Consider the following 24,185-nt stretch of genomic DNA (forward strand, 5'->3'; position numbering starts at 1 on the left):
ATATATATTATATATATATATATATATATATATATATATATATATATATATATATATATATATATATATATATATATATATATATATATATATATAATATATATATATATATATATATATATATATATATAATAGGTCTGCACGGTAGGATTAAATAAGGAATAATTATTTATCCCCTAGCGAAATTTATCCTTGTCGACTAGTTAACGCTCTAGACTTCAAATCCTGAGGACAGGGGTTCGAGTCCTGGTGTAACTGGTGATTTGGTCTGGAACAGGAGCCAATCGTGTAACTCTGAAAGCTCAGGCAGAGTCATCCCAGCTTTGAATGGGTACCTGGATAAATCTGTGGGAAAATACCAACAGCGGCAGAAGATTTCCCCCCAACCACGCATTACACTCCCGGCCGAAGGCATTGAATCAGTAGATCGGTACCTGCGCAACGCAGACGATTGGTCAGCACGCGATTTTTCTTGTTTTTGAGTTAATGAGAAAATGAGAATAAGGCTCGGTGCTCATTTTGAAGTAACAGCGAACTTAAAATACTTCTCAAAAGAAGATGAGAGAAAAAAGGAAAATAGAGTAAGGTCTAAGGCTTGCGAAAAACTTCATTTAAATTTTTTTAATATATATTTTTAATATATAAACAAAATCCCTGCCAAACATATCAAAGATAACAATCCCTTACCATAGGGGTATAAAGAGGCGCATCATCATCGAGATAGCTGTCATCTTCTTCATCAATTCTCGAAGGTCTACGCCCATCAACACTGCAGTCACTACTGTTGGAGTTTCTTTTCTGATAATGTCAAGAAGGGTCAAAAAGAAGGATAAACATGCAAGGAAAACAAAATAAGTCAAGCTCGATATAAAAGGTTATATTCAGGATAGGCTAAAAGAAGGGGGGAATAGGCTCCTCAAAATCCCTCGCATAAAATAAAGGGGTGAGCATATAGTATTGCCTTGAATTGTATTTATAATTATAAGCCAGCCTTTGCATAGCCCTCCTCAACTTTCTCAGGGATAAAAGGAAGGTTAAAGGCTACCCTTTTAGCACACCTCGTCAGATATGACTGCATAAAGGGTATTACATTTCCACTCAAGAGAGGCACTCAGGATCCCTCCTCCTCGGTAGAATTTTCGGAAAACAATTAAGAGCATATATATTTCAATATGCCATTGGAATAAAATGACAAAATATTCTTAGTCCCTTTTTAGTTTTGCAAGAAAATGTTTCCATAATCGAGAAATTTTTAGAACGTAAGAAAAATTTTGAATTTTTATAAAGAGAATATTCAAGAAATTTTTCAGAAAAAAGGCAACATCAAAAGAAACTAGAACTATGGAACAGAAACCTGAACGGACTGTCTTTTGAAATTTCAGTGTAGAAAAAAAAAATTAATTCACTAAATTACATGAATTCCTTAAATAGAGAGAATTATACACCAATTTAAATCACAATCTAGAAAATTCTAGAACTTTCTGACGATATTCTGGAAACAACAGAAAAGAAAGATATTTTTTGTTCTCTACCATATGCTCCAGGTTTGAGTGAGACAATTTTTGACGTTTACAAGACCGGAAACAGGGTAGGGTTGTTTTATTGAACTCAGAAAAAGGGATTATTTTCAGTGTCAACCATGGGTGGCACCCATGTTAGTCACAGCAGTGTATGGCAGAACGGGAAAACATTAGATTGTTAACACGTGATTCACTGACTAACCAAAATTCGGTGAAACATGATTTCGCAAACAAACCTTTCACTCTTTTTACCAGTTTAAATTTTCACACAGCAAAATCTTGAAACCAATTAGATTTTAATAAGGTGAGTTTTTTTTGCCTGTCTGGAAATAATGAATAAGTGATTGACTTATGAAAATATACCATAGATATAAACTAATGAAATTAGAGCACAAATTTAACTTTTCATTCCTTTTACTAGAACTCAATTAGGCCTTAAGATGTGGGTTTTTTTCTCTCCAGAAATAAGGAATAAAGTGATTGTCTTACTGGTACATCTCACAGATGTACCAATGAAACCAAACCATATTTTTATCACGGAATTTTAGGAAGTAATATCTAGTTCTCTCCTTGCTTAAGATTTCTAAGGCTAAATTAAGACTATCAAAACAAGTTCCCATAGCCTTTTAGAAGTGCATAGATGTTGGAGCGCAAATTGAGACCTAAAAACTGAATAATCAACGTCACACCTTACATTACATAATGTATTCAAGTGTAGTAGTACACATTCAAAAACGAGAAGCAGACAATTAGGATGTAAAACAATTTGGATGTAAAACAATAGGATGTAAACTATGGGACAGTATAATTACTTTTATTCTTCTTGTCCCATAAGGGCAAGAAGAACAAGAACAGCATAAGAGCAAAACGTCTCAAGAACGCCATAAGACTGATGGGAACAAATTAAAATTTACTTCACCAACTGATAGAAAATTTCACGCAAATTTTCTATCTCTATAACATTTGATTATACTGGGCCTTGCGGCACTGCCAAGCACAATAAGAAATAATCATCTGTAATAAGAGCTTTGAGACCGTAAAAACTAGAAAATGCGCTTTATCAAAGTTTCCTGAGACACCCAGAGGGTTCTCACCTCCCAGATCTTCGCGATTTATCCCACGATCTCTGTATGTAATTATTCTATTTTTTTTATTTTTCTCGAACTTTTTCGACAACCCTCCCAACATTTGGCCTCCACCCCAGAATAAATTTCTTAATGCGTGTTTGTTTTTTAATGCATGCATTACATGCAGTAAGCGCTATGGAATATAGCCATAATATCAAAAGAACTGTTCAGTTTTGGTTATTTTTTTTTTTACCAGCAATTCTTTGTAAACAAAATCAGGATTTAGCTCTTATTAAACTTTTTACGAGCCAAATAAAGAGCACTCACAAAAATAAAAGCAAATACTAAATAAAAGTTCTAATTCCCTGTTTAAGAGAAATTGCACAACTTACCGATTCATTTCTACTCTGTGGACGGAAGCCAGGGCCAGGGGGCAGATCCTTTTCAACACAGCAATTGACTCCTGGACTAAAGTGGAGCTCTATATGAAATCTAGAAAAAAAAAAATTGAAAACAAAATTACCAAAAGAAAGAAAATAAACGTTGAAAACTCACCATAGTCATGCAAGGTGAGCACGGAGGATGGGAAGAAGGGATGTGTGCATCAATTTTGAAGATTTAAATTGGAGCTTTAAATTCATTCACAAAAGAAAACTAAGGCTTTTAGTATATCAGACATTGTTCTCCCAGAAAAATACTTTAATTTTGGCATTCCTCTGACATTTGGAATTAATGACCATGAATATAGAATACAAACGTTAAGTGTAGAATCTAGAAGATTTTCAGATGGGACATTATACACTTTCTAGCAGGGGGCAAACATTGGAAGGAAAGGTTAAACAACTGAAAATAAAAAGAGTAAAAAGTTTTGCTATTTCACTAAAGTTTAGTGTTTTAATTTTTTGACATATCTACATCGAGCACATCGAGATGAACAAGCTTCCAACAAAACTTAGTGTTAAAATAATATAAAATTGAATGAAAACTACCAAACTATTAAAACAGAACAATTTTGACTACATTATTTCACACATGAAAGGTTAGATTTTTAGATTAGTAATATCCCTGTTATGTTTTTAAGAGTAAAAGCATAGTCAAACAGTTCGTGGTAACGAACTGTAGTAAGGAGCGACCCGGCTCAATAGTAACCAAAACTCTAAAAAATGGAATTTTGATACCAATAGCTATATGAAAAGAATCGCATTTTAATGCTGGTTTTAAATATATAAGTTTCATCAAGTTTAGTCTTACCCATCAAAAGTTACGAGCCTGAGAAAATTTGCGTTATTTTAGAAAAAAGGGGGAAACACCCCCTAAAAGTCATAGAATCTTAACGAAAATCACACCATCAGATTCAGCGTATCAGAGAACCCTATTGTAGAAGTTTCGAGCTCCTATCTACAAAAATGTGGAATTTTGCATTTTTTGCCAGAAGGCAGATCACGGATGCGTGTTTATTTGTTTTTTTGTTTGTTTTTTCCCCAGGGGTGATCGTATCGACCCAGTTGTCCTAGAATGTTGCAAGAGGGCTCATTCTAACGGAAATGAAAAGTTCTAGTGCCCTTTTTAAGTGACCAAAAAAATTGGAGGGCACCTAGGCCCCCTCCCACGCTAATTATTTTCCCAAAGTCAACGGATCAAAATTCTGAGATAGCCATTTTATTCAGCGTAGTCGAAAAACCTTATAACTATGTCTTTGGGGACGACTTACTCCCCCACAGTCCCCGTGGGAGGGGCAACAAGTTACAAACTTTGACCTGTGCTTACATATAGTAATGGTTATTGGGAAGTATACAGGCGTTTTCAGGAGGATTTTTTTGGTTGGGGGGAGGGGTTGAGAAGAGGGGGATATGCTGGAGGAACTTTCCATCGAGAATTTGTCATGGGAAAAGAAAACTTCCATGAAGGGAGAGCAGGATTTACTAGCATTATTTAAAAAATAAAATAAAAAATAAATGTGAAAAAGCTTTTTCAGCTTGAAGTAAGGAACAGCAATAAAATTTAAAACAAACAGAAATTATTACCCATATAAGGGGCTCACCTCCTTATGATACCTAGCTCTTTACGCTAAAGTATTTTTAGTAATTTGAACTATTTATTCTACGGCTTTTGTGATTCAGGGGTCATTCTTAATGAATTGGGATAAAATTTAAGCTTTAGTGTAAAGAGCGAGGTACTGACGATGGGGCGAATCCCCTCATATATGTAATAAAAACATGAGAATACAAAAGTTCTTTACGTAAGCTAATTTATAAGCTACGTAAATCTTTTACCAATAAAAAGATTCGTAAAAAATTAAAAGTTCTAGTTGCCTTTTTAATTAACCAAAAAATCGGAGGGCAACTAGGCTTCGCCCCCCCTCTTTTTTTCTCAAAATCATTCGATCAAAATTATGAGAAAGCCATTTAGCCCCCCCCCCCCCAAAAAAAAAATATTCAAATTTCGTTTTGATTATTCCTCTGCGGAGAGCCAAAATCAAAACATGCATTGATTCAAAAACGTTCAGAAATTAAATACAAAAAAACAAGTTTTTTCAACTGAAAGTAAGGAGTGACATCAAAACTTAAAACGCACAGAAATTACTTCGTATATGAAAGAGGCTGCTTCCTCATCAACGCCCCGCTCTTTACGCTAAAGTTTGACTCTTTCTCTCAATTCTTCTTTCTAAAACAGTAAAAAACTTTAGCGTAAAGAGCGGGGCGTTGATGAGGAAGCAGCCTCTTTCATATACGAAGTAATTTCTGTGCGTTTTAAGTTTTGATGTCACTCCTTACTTTCAGTTGAAAAAACTTGTTTTTTTGTATTTAATTCCTTAAAATGACGGTCACATGGCTGTCAGCCAATCCTTCGACACCTACAAATGCATGTCTAACTGGGTAAATACCTATGCCTTAAAGTCCAGCTACACATGGCATGTGAACGCCACTTTTAAAGAGATGGTTAATCTAAAGAATGACAGTTGAAGCTTTATGGTTGATTAAATTTATATCCCCACATGGTTCACTTGTTATACGAGTTGAATAACGTGAACGACATCTTACCAAATAATCACAAATCCCGTTCGACCTGACACAGTCACGACGATAAAATACACATTTAGCGTTTTCTTTGTATTGTTTTGTCGGCAGTTGGTCGACTCAGATAGACATACGAGAGCCTGGTTTTAACAAGAATATCAAGTAACTCATCACACGACAATTTTAGCCCAAGTTTATATCAGTTCTAGGCAGATCGTTATGAACTTTATAGATTTATTTCTAGAAGTAAATGGAAGTGTTTGCGGATTTTTCGTTGCTTTGTTTAGATGTAACGGCTATTCACGTCTTCAAATAATTCTTATTGCACCATATTTCCCAAAATAGAGAGCGTTTGTTTAGCTTTGATACTTATCTATCTTTTAAAACTTAGCTAAAGATATTGCAGAATATTGCTCCTTTCTACTTAGCTTTTTCTCAAAGTGTGATGATTTGGAATAAAACTCGCACATCATTTAAGGTAAACTGATCTGACCTATCATGGGATGCTGGATCCTTCGTAGTATCTTCATAAGCCATAATGACAATCTGTGTAAGATAGCTCAGCTCAGAAATCCTTGATACGTATTCCATAGCTCGGCCCCATTGCTCATCTTTATCATCCTGTTAAAATAAAGAATAGAACTAATCAACAAACGCATTTCAATGTTTTTAATTTTAGGTTTACAGCAGATTTACCACAAATAGCCTACCATAATTTCATCAATGGTAAGATAGTTAAGGCGGTAAGGTATTAGAATCTGGAAAACTATAGCCACCAAAAACACTATCATAAGCAATCTCTATGCGTTAATTCTTTGTGAGTGGCAATCACCTATAAGAGGGAGCAGGTCAGACTGGGTTTGAGACAATATTTTTTTAGAAGGTGCCACTTAAATATAGAAACAGTTTCTTGAAGTAATTACGTGTCATGCCACGTGAAATTTGGGTTGCCTCGCTATTCTTTATGTACAGCCCTCATAAATTATGAGGCAAGGACTAGGGCAAGGACAGCCCTCATAAATTACCACCAACAGAACGGACATGCCGGCAACATCGTAGAGAAATGTTTAAAGGTTCAGTTCAAAGTTTTTCATCATTTCAGTGTACTTTTTGTTGATATATAGTTCTAAAGAACATTAAAAAGTCGTAGCGAGTGGTAATAAGACTTTAAGATCGAGGTTACCTTAATCCAGTGGTTTCTCACCTTTTTGTACTGGCACCCCCCTTTAAAAAAAAATTGGTGCGACCCCCTTTAAAAAACAAATTGTTGCGTCCCATTAATTTGTCTAAAAATCAAGTTTCATAAATACTCAACTGATATTATAATTTATTTAATGGACTAAAAAATAATATACAATATTATGTAAGAATATAATCTATTTATTATAAGAAATATAATAACAAAACAAAAAAAGAATATATTACATTATATAAAATTAATACTATTACAACATAAAAATTTAATGCGACGGTTGAGCTTGTTTTTCAGCACAAATGTTCTCAAACCGTGGTATCATCGAAGAAATCGCGGTTCTTAGTTCCTTCTCATTCATTAAGCGAGATCGATACTTTGTTTTTAAGACAGCTACAGTAGAAAAACCAATTTCCCATAGATGAGATATTACAAATGGCAATAAAATTTCTAAAGCTTTGTTTTTCAAAGTAGGAAAATCGTCCTTTACTCATAGTCAAAACGTAAAAACATTTTCATCTCAAAATATCTGCTTCAATGCACTATAACTAGATGAGTAAATTATCATTTACTGATCTGCTGTCGTAAGGCGAAAATCAACATATTCTTCAATCAAAAATGGGTTTCTAATCCATTCATTTTGGACATATCTTTAAAGTACAACAAGAATTGCTTCCATAGACTGGTCAAATGATTATTAATAAGAACTTTACTTTCTTCTATTTCATCAGCAAGACAGGTAAACTTAAAAGTGGGAAATATATCAAAGTTATTATTTTTCAAGTTTATTATCCATAGTTCCAATTTGTTCATAAATGCAGTAATCTTATCTTTCTGCGTAAAAGCCTGAATTTGAGCCCCTTGCACTGATTTATTTAAAATATTGAGTCTTTGAAAAATAGTAACTTAATAAGCAAGTTTTACAAGGAATTTCGTGTCATAAAACAAGTGTGCTTCATCTCTATTATTATCACCAAGAAATATGGCAATCTCTTCTTTCAGCTCAAAAACCCTTAGAAGGCCTTTGGCACGAGAAAGCCAAAGTGCCTCATAATAGTATATAAGTGATCTATTTTCTGAACCCATGTCATCACACAATTCTCCAAAAAGCCTTACTCTTAAAGGGCGATTTTTGATAAAATTTACAACTGTTATTATAACTTCAAAAAACGATAGTAGATCTTCACCCATATCTCATGAAACAAATCATTGTCTATGAATCATGCAATGCGTCCAAACTGCACGAGCAGCCACCATTCGAACTAGTGCATGCAGATCAGCAATTTTTCCTGCCATAGATAGGGCTCTATAGTCCAACACAGTTCTCCCACAGAATACCATTTTCATTAAAAAAAATTATCCATGACTTTAAAAACTTCCCTTGCTGCAGCATTGCATTCAATAGGTTTACAGAATAGCATGTCTTTTCCAATATCAGTTTCCAAAACATATCTTACATATGTTATCAAGTGTGCATCCTTAAGAACATCGGTAGCCTCATCTACTTGCAACGCGAAAGAAGATAGTTTTACTTTGTCTATTAATTAATCGCAAAGACCTTCAGATATCGGATATTCTTCTTCTCAACGTATTATCTGCAAGTGGAATGATTTTAAGTTGATCATCATATGATTCACCGAGCATCGTTTCTATCAGCTCAATAGCTGCAGGTAGCACCAAAGTTTCTCCTATTGAATGATTTTTTTTTCATTTAACAATTCTATAAGAAACTTTATATGACGCGAGCAATGCTTTTTGTGTTACACACATGGTTTTTGAAAACATTTCTTGTTGTTTATTTAAGTTCTCTAACTCTCTTTGAAAAATTCTCTTGTCTTGTCAACATGGTCTGCATGCACTATTTCAAGATCTCCTTTTAATTTATTTGCTTTCATATTGTCTGAGGCCAAAGCATTCATACACAGCAAACACAATGGTCGTTCTTGGCCATTACATAGTCTTATATGTAAATCCTAATAATAAGTACATTGGATCATGTTTTCTATATTTAGGTTTACTATTTTGCGAAGACGTATTTCTGATATTTTCGTCATCTTTTCTCGGCCCTCTGCCTCTGCTTCATTTAATTTTATTTTCAAGCCAGTTATGTATTTACCCATCTGAAAGGGACATTATTTTAAATCAGTGAGTTTATATTAATTTAAAATACGAAACAATTGTATCAATATTTTCTTAATTTCGTCAGTCGACAAACATGATGTCGGTCGACACACAAACATGACGTCACTCGACACACAGACCCACAGACAAACTCTTGAACATGCAACATAATAATTGTCCATGGGAAAACAATCCGTATTCAGATCTATACCGCATTTTTCTAACGATTGCCCTTGAGCTTTGTTGATGGTGATTGCTAATCGAACATTCCCTGTGTCCCTGTCGTCATTTATATATCCCCCTGTGCCCCCGGCGTCCCGTTGTAGTTGTGTCCCTGTGTCCTGGTCGTCATTTGTGTCCCGGTATCCCAGTCTGTAATCTCTCTTTGAGTTTCCCGGTCGTCATTTATATTCCCTCTGTCCCGATCGTCATTTGTTTCCCGGTGTCCCGGTCTGTAATTTCTCTTTGAGTGTCCCGGTCGTCATTTATATTCCCTGTGTCCCGGTCGTCATTTGTGTCCCAGTGTCCCGGTTCTAACATTGACACTTGGAAAAATCTTTACGTGCCAAGCATGCTAAAGCTCCAACAATTTATAATAAACCTCAAATTTTGGGTATCTGTTTTAAGGTTTTCGAATTACTTTAATCTATTGTCAAAATATATTGAAACATTTGTGCAATTCCCATTTTTTTTTTAAGTTTTTTCTTTTCTTTTTTTTTTAGTTTTTTAGCTTTTTTAGTTTTTTTTTCTCTTTAGTTTTTTAGATTTTTTAGTTTTATTTTCTTTTTAGTGTTTTACCTTTTTTATTTTTTGTGTATTTTATGTTTTTTCTTTTTAGGTTTTTTCTTTTTTTAATTTTTTTTTTATTTTTAGTTGTTTTTTTTTATTTTTAAGTTGTTTTTTAGTTTTTTCTTTTTAGTTTTTTTTTTTAGTTTTTTACCATTTTTCTTTTTTTAGTTTTCTTTTTATTCTTTATTTTTCATACGTAAATACATATCGCCGAACCTTTGTTTTTTTTTACTAAAATCTGGTAGGCATTGAGGACCTTATCCAAGTCAAAATCCCAAACCCAATCATCATCGTTATCATTTTCAGTTTTGATACGTTTTGACTCTCGCTGTCCAGGTGGATTTTCATCTAACTGCGCGGTTTTGCGTTCTTTAGCCACAAGTCTTTTGGCATAAACCCTTTGAGCAGATCCCTTGGCTCTTTCTTCTGCCATTGTAGGATTTATACTAAAATTTCTCTTTGAATTAAGTATTTGAGCAGCTTCCTCGGCTGTTTCTTCTGTCATTTTAAGATCTATACTAAAAATTCCTCTTATGCCAAGCTTGCTAAAGCTCAACAATTTATAATAAACCTCAAATTTTAAGTATCTGTTTTAAGGTTTCCGAATTACTTTAATCTATTGATAAAATATTTCGAAATATTTATGCAATTCTAAGTTTTTACATTTTAGTTTGTTTTCGTTTATATATATAGAAGATATAATCTGGCATAACGGACAGACAACTTATTTTTATATAGATAGATAGATAGATATGTTTTTAACTCGAACATTCCCTGTGTCCTCGTCGTCATTTATATATCCCCCTGTGCCCCCGGCGTCCCCGTTGTAGTTGTTTCCCTGTGTCCCGGTCGTCATTTGTGTCCCAGTGTCCCAGTCTGTAATTTCTCTTTGAGCGTCCCGGTCGTCATTTATATTCCCTATATCCCGGTGTCCCGGTCGTCATTTGTGTCCCGATGTCCCGGTCTGTAATTTCGTCAGTCGACAAACATTACGTCAGTCGACACACAAACATGACGTCACTCGACCTGTGTCCCCGACACAAAAACATGATACATGACCCGTGTCCCCGTCGTCATTTATATATTCCCCTGTGCCCCCCGGTGTCCCTGTTGTAGTTGTTTCCCTGTGTCCCGGTCATCATTTGTGTCCCGGTATCCCAGTCTGTAAGTTCTCTTTGCGTATCCCGGTCGTCATTTATATTCCCTCTGTCCCGATGTCCCGGTCGTCATTTGTGTCCCGGTCTGTAATTTCTCTTTGAGTGTCCCGGTCGTCATTAATATTCCCTGTTCTATTGTCTAATATTTGTGCAATTCCCAGTTTTGTTTAGTTTTTTCTTTTTTTTAGTTTTTTAGCTTTTTTTTAGTTTTTCTTTCTTTTTAGTTTTTTATTTTTTTACATTTTTTTCTTTTTAGGTTTTTTCTTTTTTTCATTATTTTTATTTTTTAGTTTTTTTTAGTTTTTTTTCTTTTTAGTTTTTTTTTTTAGTTTTTTACCTTTTTTCTTTTTTCAGTTTTCTTTTTCTTCTTTATTTTTCAGCATCACTTTGAAATACATATCGCCGAACCTTTGTTTTTTTTATCTAAAATCTGGTAGGCATTGATGACCTTATCCAAGTCAAAATCCCAAACCCAATCATCATCGCTATCATTTTCCGTTCATTTTACGTTTTGACTCTCGCTGTCCAGGTGAATTTTCATCTAACTGCGCGGTTTTGCGTTTTTTAGCCGCAAGCCTTTTGGCATTAACCCTTTGAGCAGATTCCTCGGCTGTTTCTTCTGTCATTTTAAGATCTATACTAAAAATTCCTCTTCACGTGCCAAGCTTGCTAAAGCTCAACAATTTATAATAAACCTTAAAATTTTAAGTATCTTTTTTAAGGTTTTCAAATTACATTAATCTATTGTCAAAATATTTCGAAATATTTATGCAATTCCCAGTTTTTACATTTAAACCCTCAACACAAAAATACATACAACTTATTTTTATATATATAGAAGATATAATCTGGCGTAACAGACGAAGTGTAACAGACATAACACACAGACATCTTATTTATATGTATGGTCTTTGCATATAAATAGATCCCCGTTGTAGTTGTGTCCCTGTGTCCCGGTCGTCATTTATATTCCCTGTGTCCCGGTCGTCATTTGTATCCCGGTGTCCCGGTCTGTATATACATTCGTTTTTTAGTTTTGTTTTTCTCCTTTATTTTTTTCCTTTTTTTTTCTTTTTTAGCTTATTTAGATTTTTAGATTTTTTAGTTTTTTTATTAGTTTTTAGTTTTTTTTTCTTTTTAGTTTTTTTGTACCGGTCGTCATTTATATCCCCCTGTTTCCCCCGGTGTCCCCGTTGTAGTTGTGTCCCTGTGTCCCGGTCGTCATTTATATTCCCTGTGTCCCGGTCGTCATTTGTATCCCGGTGTACCGGTCTGTATATACATTCGTTTTTTAGTTTTGTTTTTCTCCTTTATTTTTTTCCTTTTTTTTTCTTTTTTAGTTTATTTAGATTTTTAGATTTTTTAGTTTTTTTATTAGTTTTTAGTTTTTTTTGCTTTTTAGTTTTTTTGTAGTTTTTACCTTCTTTTTAGTTTTGTTAATTTTTTTTTTTTACTTATGTCCTGGTCGTCATTTATACTCCCTGTGTCCCGGTGCTTTGTTGATTGCTAATCGAACATTCCTTTTGTCCTGGTCGCTTTCTCTTTGAGTGTCGTCATTTATTAGTTTTTTCCTTTTTTTTTTAGTTTTTTATTGGTTTTTACCTTTATTTTAGCTTATTTTTCAGTTTTTTCCTTTTTTTTAGTTTTTTTTTATTTTTTATTTTTTTTAATTTTTTACCTTTTTTTAGTTTTTTTAGTTTTTTTAGTTTTTTAGCTTTTTTACTTTTTTTATTAGTTTTTAGTTTTTTTTTGTAGTTTTTGCCTTTTTTTAGTTTTTTCAGTTTTTTTTTTAGTTTTTTATTGGTTTTTACCTTTATAGTTTTTTTAGTTTTTTAGCTTTTTTATTTTTTTTATTAGTTTTTAGTTTTTTTTGTAGTTTTTGCCTTTTTTTAGTTTTTTCAGTTTTGACGTCACCTAATCCAGTTTTTTCAGGTGACGTCACCTGACACATCCATCCATCCATCCACAGACAGACAACTTATTTTTATATATATAGATATATATATATATATATATATATATATATATATATATATATATATATATATATATATATATATATATATGTATATATATACTAGCTGTTGGGGTGGCGCTTCGCGCCACCCCAACACCTAGTTGGTGGGGGCGCTTCGCGCCCCCCCCCAAGCCCCCCCGCGCGCGTAAGTCGTTACGCGCCATTGTAGTTGTGTCCCTATGTCCCACCTGTGAATAAAGATATATATAAGTATGTATGTATGTATATATATATATATATATACATATATATATATATATATATGTATATATATATATATTATTTATTGACGACTTATACTTATTGACGACATGACTGCCTGTCCATGGATTATTCTTTATGGTTGATTGTGTGTGGCTATGCTGTTTGACCTATGTGATTGTATGGATGAGTAGGGTTAAGGCCTCATTCAAGTGCTGGTCTATATTAATCACTAATTTAGGAAAACAGTCTTCCTTTTCTCCTTCTGTCTTTTTTTTTTTTTTTTTTTTTTTTTGTGTTTGTGCTGTAGCATTGGTGATTTCTCTTTTCATGATATCAGTCTTAATTGGGATAATTTTTTAATTTAGAATTAAAAACTATTTTTTTTGTCAAAATTAATTACTGGAACATAAAAAAACATAAAAATAACTTGTGTTCTTCTTACATAAACATGAATTCTTCCAATAACAATATTCATATTACTCAATTAAAACGGTTACTGGTAAATTCACGAGAAAGTAAAAAAGCGCCAGTAGTGAATAACTAGTATATTAACATCGGCCAGGATGTTATTATTGTTCCGGATATTTATAACCCTGACACTTCACGCTCGTGCCGAAAAACAACCTCAAGATTAAATTAACATTTCTTTCGTAAAGTGTATTAACTTAGACTCTTAGTTCTCTTTAATCTTAGTTCTTTCATTAACCTTATAGAATCTTTTTGTGACAAACGCCAGATTTTTTTAAAGGAAAAGTTAGAGAGAGCTGCAAAGTTAAACCTATATTTAATGTCCTAATTTAGCAATTAGGCTTACAAATTTACACATTAGTTCAACAAAAAAACTAGCTCACACTAATATACAAATACATAGACCTGTGAAAATAAAGCATATTATTATCATGGAAATTACAGGAAATTAAATCTCTTTTTCTGTCTTCATCTTCTTCAATTCCCATAAATGAAGCACCCACTTATTTCTAAATAAAGTATAAGTAAACTTACATTATTTAGGCCTCCATATCTTAGCATTGTCAAAAGTGAATGAATATGGCTCTCGCTTGTAAAATATAAGCGAGTTCGCACATGCCTCCCGGGACTAGAAACTCCATGTGAGTATCTGTAAAATAACAATTGCAATAGTTAAATCAATAGATAATTATACAAAACAAACTATGTAATTACAGCCCTCAATCACCCTTGTATCCTATTTTCAATTGACGACGATCTTAACATTATGTAAATGCAAATATTATGCTATTAGCAGCAGGGTCTGGCGGAAAAATGCATAGTATCTTGTGAAGATCAAAAACCTAGTGACTCATTGATTGCATAATGAAGAAATACTAGATTCACGCACCCGTCGTATAACATCCAGTGACTGTTTAAGATTATCAATTGGCTGGAAGGTACCAACATTATCTATTATATGATTCCAGACTAGTAACTGGCTTGGAGGGACTCGAGCCCAAGTGTAACAAGGTCATTTGCAAGGGTCGAAGGCCAGACCTGTTAACGATCTAACCCAAGCAAAATGAGGGTGTGTGTGTGTTTCCTTTGCTTGAGATATGATTGTTAAAAAAAAGGCAAAAAGTTAGCAGCTCCCAAGGCACTTGCTTTTAAAGTAAAAAATCTTATAGAATAGAACATGTATTGATTAAAATACAATTGAAATTGCCTGTGTGCACACTACCGGAAGCCAAGATGAAATAATTTGAGTAAAATAATTTTTTCTTTTAATAAAACAAAAAATACTGCTTTGAAACTAACTTCCGGCTTCTTAACCTGCATCGTCGAAAAAGATCAACATTACTGCCTGAGCTTGGCAAACACATACACAGAGACGGTCTTGGGTATTTTCAGAGGAGACTAGATATAAAAGTATCAGACTTGTGATTTAATCGATTCCATGTTTTCTTCCTCGGGTACTTCTACGTTACTTTGTAAGAGAATAAAAATCATAATTTCGACTTTAATATACAGAGTACATTAAATGCATTTACATAAAAATGTAAATATAAATCACTAGGTGCAGCGAGAAGGCTATTGCATAAAATAAAATATTACCTAATAGCAAAGAGAACAAGAGCTAAGAGCTCATATGGCACTTGTGACGAGGCCGGAAGAGCCAAGAGCCAAGAGCTCATATGGTACGAGCTCTAGCAAAATTCTATGAATCAATAGATTGATTTAAAAGCAAAATCAGAGGTTCAATGTCGGTCGGGATTTAAAATAAGAGCTCTGATTCCCGATGTCCTTCTAAATATCAAACTTCATTAAGATCTAATCCACCGTTCGTAAGTTACAAATAACTCATTTTTTCTAATTTGTCGAATTATTCCCCCTCCCCAACTCCACCAAAGAGAGCGGACCCGGTCCGGTTATGTCAGTCACATATCTGGACTTATTTTTATTCCTCCCACCCAGCTTCATCCTGATCTCTCCGCTTTAAGTATAATCCAAGATTTCCGGTTACCCCCCCCCCAATGATGCTGGATCTGGTCGGGATTTAAAATAAGAGATCTGAGTTGCGAGGTCCTTCTAAAAATGAAGTTTCATTAAGATCCGATCACTCCTTCGTAAGTTAAAAATACGTCATTTTTTTCTAATTCTTCAGAATTAACCCTCCCCCCCAACTCCTCCAAATAGAGCGGATTCGTTCCGATTATTTCAATCACGTATCTAGGACTTCTGCTTATTTATCCCACCAAGTTTCATCCCGATCCCTCCACTCTAAGCGTTTTCCAAGATTTAAGGTCCCCCCCCCCCAATGTCACCGGATCCGGTCGTGATTCAAAGTAAGAGCTCTTAAACACGATATCCTTCTAAATATCAAATTTCATCGAGATCTGATCACCCGTTCGTCAGTTAAAAATACCTCATTTTTTTAATTTTTCAGAATTAACAGACCCCCCCCCCCAACTCCCTCAAACAGAGCAGATCCGTTCCGGTTATGTCAATCACATATATAGGAATTCTGCTTATTTTTTCCACCAAGTTTCATCCCGATCCCTCCACTCTAAGCGTTTTCCAAGATTTTAGGTTCCCCCTCTAACTCCCCCCAATGTCACCAGATCTGGTCGGTATTTAAAATAAGAGCTCTGAGAAATGATATCCTTCCAAACATCAAATTTCATTAAGATCCCATCACACGTTCGTAAGTTAAAAATACTTCATTTTTTCTATTTTTCCAAATTAACCGCCCCTCCACTCCCCCCTCCCCCCCTAGATGGTCAAATCGGGAAAACAACTATTTTTAATTTAATTTGGTCCGGTCCCTGACAAGCCTGCCAAATTTCATCGTCCTAGCTTACCTGGAAGTGCCTAAAGCAGCAAAACCGGGACCGACAGAATTTGCGATCGCTATATGTCACTTCGTTAATACCAAGTGCCATAAAAAAGAGCGATTAGTTTCCTATAATTCAGTACTTCAATGGCTTAAGACAGCGATGTATTTTCGTAATCCAGTAACAACACAAAGTTAAATTTTACATAATTGGTTCTTCTGAGTGAAATTTTAAAACAGTAAAAAGAATAAAAAACCTCATGAGTCACAGGATTTTTTACAAGTCAACTCTGTATTTTTCTGTTATTCTCGCCTAGCAACTCAAGGCTTCTTAGTCATATAAAATAAAGGCTTCGTACCTAAAAACTAAAGGAACTTTTCAGGTTAAAACCCCTATTGATTGATTAAAAAAATGGCATCAGTCAAGAGTGCGCACTTTCATAAGTTTGCTTCCCAATACTAGTCTTATGCGAAAGGATCAGAATAATCATTTCTGAATGGCATTCTTTGCTACTATAGTCTAAACTGCATGAACTATGTTAATCTATGCCGTCAATTCCAGAGCAAAATGTAATCTTCAGCTCAAATTATGTACTTAAAACTTTTGGAATGTTCAAGGGACAAGTCTTGGTTCATATAATAGAGCTTTTCCTCTTAATACTAGGTTTGAGAAGACTAGATATAAAAGTCTCAAACCTGGGATTTAATCTATTCACGTTTTCTTCCTCAGGCACTTCTACGTTACTTTGCAAGTCAGCACGAATTTTTTTCAAAAGTGGAGAACAAATCCCTTGGCTGATAGCAAGCTTTTCTGCTATTGTCATTCCGTATTCCTAGAATAAGAGTTAATCAAGTAAATATTACTCACTTCACCTAAAAGGAATATAACTATACTAACTATTAGGCATATAGATTTCAGGCCTTTAAGAGGAATCCCACAGAGAAGGGCGTCTTACACCTCGTACAAATGTTCTAATTGATTATTAAACGGTGTTTTTAGGGGTCCGTTTCTAACTGTCATCCGTATTCCTGGAATAACAGTTTATCAAACAAATATTACTCACTTAACCTAAAAGGAATATAACTATACGAATTATTAGGCATATAGAGTTCAGGCCTTTAAGAGGAATGCCGTAGAGAAAGGCGTCTTGCACCTCGTATAAATGTTCTAATTGAGTATTAAATGGTGTTTCTAGGGGTCCGTTTCTAACTGTAATCCGTATTCCTAGAATAACAGTTTATCAAACACATATTACTCACATAACCTAAAAGGAATATAACTATACTAATTATTAAGCATATACAGTTCAGGCCTTTAAGAGGAATGCCATAGAGAAAGGCTTCTTACACCTCGTATAAATGTTCTAATTGTGTATTAAATGGTATTTTTAGGGGTCTGTTTCTAACTGTCATTCCGTACTCCTAGAATAACAGTCAATCAAATAAATATTACTCACTAAATCTAAAAGGAACATAACTATAATAATTATTAGGCATATGGAGTTCAGGCCTTTAAGAGGAATGCCAGAGAGAAGGGCGTCTTACACCTCTTATAAATGTTCTAATTGAGTATTAAATGGTGTTTCTAGGGGTCGTTTGCTATTTAACAGAAAGTAGCATTGGTAACGAGTGGCAGAATTTCGTAGTAAGAGTTTATTGACCGCGATATAGATAATACAGGAAATGCTAAACATTAATCAACTAAGCATTGAACATGATAAATAAAATTAAACACAAACCACAGCAACTGCAAGCAAAAGCAAATGAGTAAACATGGAATAGAGAATGAAATATATGAACAGAGAATAGTTTCACTCGCTATAGAGACTAGTTCCATTTTGATTCCCTCAACCCCTCTCCCGCAACGGGGCAAGTAAAGTGCGTTTGTGAATTTAGCCCGGTCTTAGTAACTTTCCTAACATAACAAAACAAGGTAGGGAATTTGACAGGCTTTGTAGCAATTTGGCATAAAACTTCAAACTAAAATAATACTCTAGAACAAAGTTGTCCTTAAGAATCTGCGTAATAGAATATAATTTCATAATTCCTATTTTCTGGTTCCCTGGGCTACCTCCGGAAACCCAAAGTTAACATTCTGCACATAAGAAAAACCTAATAAATATGATTTGGAGAGATCGATATATATATATATATATATATATATATATATATATATATATATATATATATATATATATATATATATATATATATATATATATATATATATATATATATATATATATATATATATATATATATATATATATATATATATATATATATAAATATATATATATATATATATATATATATATATATATATATATATATATATATATATATATATATATATATATATATATATATATATATATATATATATATAACCCGCATTGCTGCTACTGACCTCTCTTTAATTTTAAAGGAAATTGTAAATAAACTTAAAACCTATTGTTCTGGTATTAAAAAATTTTCGAATTTTAATCCATATTGGAGTGTTAATAATTCACTGCAGGTGATAGATTCTTTAACAATGGTTTCAGATAAAAGAATTGAGTCTTTCGATTTTGCGACAATGTATACTAATTTATCACTTAATGTAGTGTTAGATAATTTAAAAACTGTTTTCAAGAAATCTTTCCTCTTATCTAGTAAAAGGTTCTTAAAAATAGACACTTATAATAAAAAAGCTATATGGACAAACTGCTTTAATACCACAGTTAATTTGAGATGTTACAGCTTGGATATGATTTTTGAGTTATTAGAATTTGTTTTATACAATACTTATATAAGATTTGGTAGTGATTTGTACAAGCAAATCTTGGGAATTCCCATGGGGGGGGGGGAATGCCAGCCCATTTATAGCTGACTTGTTTTTAAGTCAACTAGAATATAAATATATGATGGATAAGAATAATCCAAATAATTTAAAACATGTTTTGTCAAATAATAAAAGATATTGAGATGATATTTTGGTCTTAAATTGTAAGGATTTCATTGATATTTCTAAAAATATATATCCATCAGAGCTTACTCTTGAACCTAGTCATGGCGCTGATCATGAAGATCATTTCTTAGATTTAAATATTAATATTTGTGATAATAATAAATTAAGTTTTAAAATGTATAATAAAACGGATGATTTTGATTTTGAAGTGATTAGTTTCCCATTCCCTGAAAGTAATATACACTCAAATATCACATATTCGGCGTTTTTCTCACAGTTACTTCGTTATGCAAGGATTTGTAGTAACTATATTGATTTTAAAAATAGATGTAAAATCTTAAGCCAAAAATTGGTATCGAGAGGTTTTTCTGCAAATAAATTAACTTGGCAATTTAAAAAATTTAGCTTTCATTATAACCAACTTTTAAATAAATATCAAACTAATTATCTGGAAATACTTAAAGAAATTTTCAACTAATTTCGGTGGTTCGAAAAATGATGATGCAGCGCCATTTATTTTGAATTGTGTTTCTAATAGAGCGGATTTTTTTTTTAAATAGCCACATGGCAAAGATGAATTCTATAATTGTTTAGTTCATTCAGGTTTTTTGCAATGTGTTAATATTTGTGATTTGGTAAAATTTATCATATTTAGTTTACCTATTGTTGCTAAAAAGAGGGATATATTAACAGGATAAGCTTATTTTGGTGTTACTTGGTTGTTTTACATTTGCTGGTTGTTTTTTGTTTTTTTTTCATAGGCATGTATTTTGGGGGTGATACCTGACACGGGGATGCCATGGATATTCTGTGGTAGCCACAACACTTGACTGGGTAGAGAATTTAATGTGGCGAAACCCTATAGGCAAGTGTATTCTCCTGATGAGCCTTTGTGTTGGGTTGTTGCCTCTGAATTATTTTTCTTTATTGTTTCTATTGTTTGGTAAATGACGACTTATACTTATTGACGACATGACTGCCTGTCCATGAATTATTCTTTATGGTTGATTGTGTATGGCTATGCTGTTTGACCGATGTGATTGTATGGATGAGTAGGGTTAAGGCCTCATTCAAGTGCTGGTCTATATTAATCACTAATTTAGGAAAACAGTCTTCCTTTTCTCCTTCTGTCTCTTTCTACTTTTTTTTTTATGTGTTTGTGCTGTTGCATTGGTGATTTCTCTTTTCGTAATATATATATATATATATATATATATATATATATATATATATATATATATATATATATATATATATATATATATATATATATATATATATATATATATATATATATATATATAGGAATTGGCTGGGGATTTCTTCTTGCCTTCGAATGTTTGGTGAATTAATGGTAAGATGTTCTTAAAATTTCAGATCCCACTCACATGAATTTATTCCCTGTCCAGACTTCACTAGCCTACCAAGGCCACTGGCCGACATTACTGACCTACCAAAACAAATCGAACGATGTTAAACCTTATACTTTATTGGTGAAGCAAGAACAAAAATTCCAACTTACGAAAAATAAATATGTCCCAAAGATATTACAATATCGGTGTATAAGCATAATAGATACTAGGAAACATCAACCATGGAAATACTGTTGATACTCCAAGATATTACAATATCGGTGTATAAACATAATAGATACTAAAATCTGCTTTTCTTTAGAGACATTTATTAACATTGACTTTATTTATTTTTTAATTATATTCATTTCATATCATTCTATATTATATTTTATATTTATGCTTACTGTACAGGTGCAAAAATGCAAAGATTAATACACTTATATTAGGTTAACATGAGCTATATTTATTAAATCTATATTTATTATGGTTAACTGTGTATTATTTATCTAGCTGCTTCTATTTTTAACTCCATTAAATATTCTTTATTGACATTTTGTTCCATACCTTTTCGTTTTTAGGCGGCTATAAGCTTAATCATGATCTCTGGGCTGAAGAATGGCTTTTTCAAACACCAGCCAATGCCCCTTTAAAAATCCAGGAGGGGCTTTTATGTCATTAACACAGCTGCTTTACTAAAGTTATGCTTTTCAGGAAAAAACGTACCTGTGGTACCACCAAATCTGCCATATATTTTGAATATGTATACAATTCTTTGAGGACATCTAAATTCAGAGCACTAAAGTTGTGTTGAATATCATATTTGGCACAGTCATAAATATCAGGGATTTTTGAGATGTCAAAACGGTCTTTTGATCGAAAGTCTTTCTCCAACTTCCCCCAACGACGAGCCATCAGCTCCCATGTTTCTCTGTAATACAGCTCTGTATCTAAAATGAGAGTTTTTATCATAAATGACAGTTGGTGATGAAGACTTAGGGCCACATTCATTTTGAATAATTTAAAACATAGTAACCTCTATTTGAGGCGTAAAACTAAAACATAGGCACACTCCGCTATACAAAAAGCGGGGGTAGCATAATAGCAATACTACTTGGCAGTTGCCATGGCCAGGTGAAATTTGCTGGAAGATTTTGAAATTTGTTGGCTGATTTGGCAGCTTTTGGAATTCTGCTATTGGAAGCTTTGGGACTTTTTCCATACCCGGCCTGACTTTAAGTGAATATTGGTCACAACCTTATAAGGAGGCAACATACAGTGAGTGTTATTTCCTGCATTATGGTTACGTGCTAAAATTAATATGCAAAAATTACCACAGACTAAAGTGAGTTCCAAAAAACTAAACAAAAACTTAAAAACACAACTTGAATCTTAAAATGCACTTAAAATATTCTGCTTCACAGGAAAAGTGAAATATTTCGGACTAGAAATGCAATTGAGGGACGATGACACATTGAATTATCCTTAAATAATTACTAAAGCCATCCCTACGATTTTTCCTGCTAAACACTAGTCCTGGTGAAAAATAAATAAAACAAACTTATCATTGCATTTCAGTGCTAATCAAACGAAATGTAATTTTCTTCAACTTTTAACATAGAAGGCTGAAAACCTACAGTTAAAAGTTCTTGGATTTAAAATTTCAAGGGTGTATGCGATTCACAACCGTTTTCCAGAGCTTCCAAGCTTCTTTTTGAAATTCATATAAATTTCTTTTCGCCATTACTTTCAAGTTAAATTTGGATAATTACTACCATTGCTGAATCATTGTCAAATTTCTATTGTTTTATATTTAAAAATTTATTTTAAAACGCATTTAACTTCCATTCATAATGGGACGAGGCTCAGAACTTACTAGATGTCCGCTCCCACACACACCATGATGATAAACATGTCAAGGTCGTTCTTCGAGTTTTTTTTAGTCTTAGAAATTTTGAATTTTCAAGACGGTAGAGGATTCTCTAACTTTTTATTGTTTTTTTTTAGATAAACATGTTTTTCGAAGTTTTAAGTAATTTTTTAATTACAGTCTACAACAAAAACATACCATGAATGCGAACTTTGGTTGAGTTGAATGCTAGGGCCATTCCCAAAAATAGTCCCCAAAACGGTTGGGTTAAGAACATTTCTACGACTGATAACTTCACCCAGCATCCCAACAATTTTTTTTTTTTAGAAAGGCTACATTAAAAAACAAGAGCTAAGAGCTCATATGGCACTTGTGACGAGGTCGGAAGAGCCAAGAGCTCATGTGGCATAAGCTCTAGCAAAATTCTAAGAATCAATAGACAGATTTAAAAGGAAAATCAGAGGCTTGGTGCCAGTCGGGATTTAATAATAAGAGATCTGAGACACGAGGTCCTTCTAAATATCAACATTCATTCAGATCCGATCACACACACGTAGGTTAAAAATACCACATATTTTCTAATTTTTCCTCTCCCTTCAGCCCCCCCCCCAGATGGTCGAATTGGGGAAAACGACTTTATCAAGTCAATTTATTCAGTCCGGTTACGTCAATCACGTATCTACGACATTTGCTTATTCTACCCACCAAGTCTCATCCCAATCTCTCCACTCTAAGCGTTTTCCAAGATTTCTGGTTTCCCCCTCCAACTCCCCCCAATATCACGAGACCTGGTTGGGACTGAAAATAAGAGCTCTGAGACATGAGTTTTTTACCCCCCCCCCCCCCCCAAACGCCCCAAAAGAGAACGGATTCAGTCCGGTTACGTCAATCACGTATCTAGGACTTGTTTTTCTTCTTCCCACCAAGTTTCATCCCGATCTCTCCATTCTAAGCGTTTTCCAAAATTTCCTGTTTCCCCCTCCAACTCCTCCCAGTATCACCGGATACGGTTGGGAATTGAAATAAGAGCTCTGAGACACGAGTTCCTTCTAAATATCAAATTTCATTAAGATCTGATCACCCATTCGTAAGTTAAAAATACCGGATTTTTTTCCAATTTTCCCTCTCCTTCCAGCCTCCCAGGTGGTCGAATTGGACTCGACTGTTATCAAAACAATTTGTGCAGGTCCCTGACACGCCTACCAATTTTCACTGTCCTAGCAAGCACCGAACTCGCCAAAGCACTGGAAATCCCCCTCCCCAACTCCCCCAAAAAGAGAGGATCCGGTCCAATTATGTCTATCACGTATCTAGGATTTGTGCTTATTTTTCCTCCAAAGTTTCATCTCGATCCCTCCACTCTAAGCGTTTTTAAAGATTTTAGGTTTCCCCTCCAACTCTCCCCAATGTCACCAGACCCAGTTGGGATTTAAAATAAGAGCTCTGAGACACGATATCCTTCTAAATATCAAATTTCATTAAGATCTGATTTCCCATTCGCAAGTTAAAAATACTTCATTGTTTCTAATTTTCCGAGTTAACCGTCCCCCCACTCCCTTCCAGATGATCATATTGGGGAAACTACTACTTCAAATTTAATCTGATCTGGTCCCTGATACGCCTGCCAAATTTCGTCGTCCTAGCTT

At 33.8% G+C, this 24,185-nt stretch overlaps 1 protein-coding gene across 9 annotated transcripts in view; it reads right to left on the reverse strand.

The window, feature by feature from the left end:
- Positions 1-24,185, reverse strand: part of LOC136039432 (inositol hexakisphosphate and diphosphoinositol-pentakisphosphate kinase-like) — a 121,048-nt gene that overhangs the window by 30,023 nt on the left and 66,840 nt on the right. For all 9 annotated transcript variants that reach the window (XM_065723171.1, XM_065723174.1, XM_065723170.1 and 6 more), the window contains 6 exons: positions 21,396-21,619; positions 17,064-17,200; positions 14,087-14,201; positions 6,098-6,225; positions 2,980-3,079; positions 688-798 (listed from right to left, as the gene is read on the reverse strand). In XM_065723171.1, the coding sequence (XP_065579243.1) occupies positions 688-798; positions 2,980-3,079; positions 6,098-6,225; positions 14,087-14,201; positions 17,064-17,200; positions 21,396-21,619 (815 nt within the window). The remainder of the gene's footprint in view (positions 1-687; positions 799-2,979; positions 3,080-6,097; positions 6,226-14,086; positions 14,202-17,063; positions 17,201-21,395; positions 21,620-24,185) is intronic.

This window comes from Artemia franciscana, chromosome 19 (genome assembly GCF_032884065.1).
Source record: "Artemia franciscana chromosome 19, ASM3288406v1, whole genome shotgun sequence".
Classification (NCBI taxonomy): Eukaryota; Metazoa; Arthropoda; class Branchiopoda; order Anostraca; family Artemiidae; genus Artemia; species Artemia franciscana.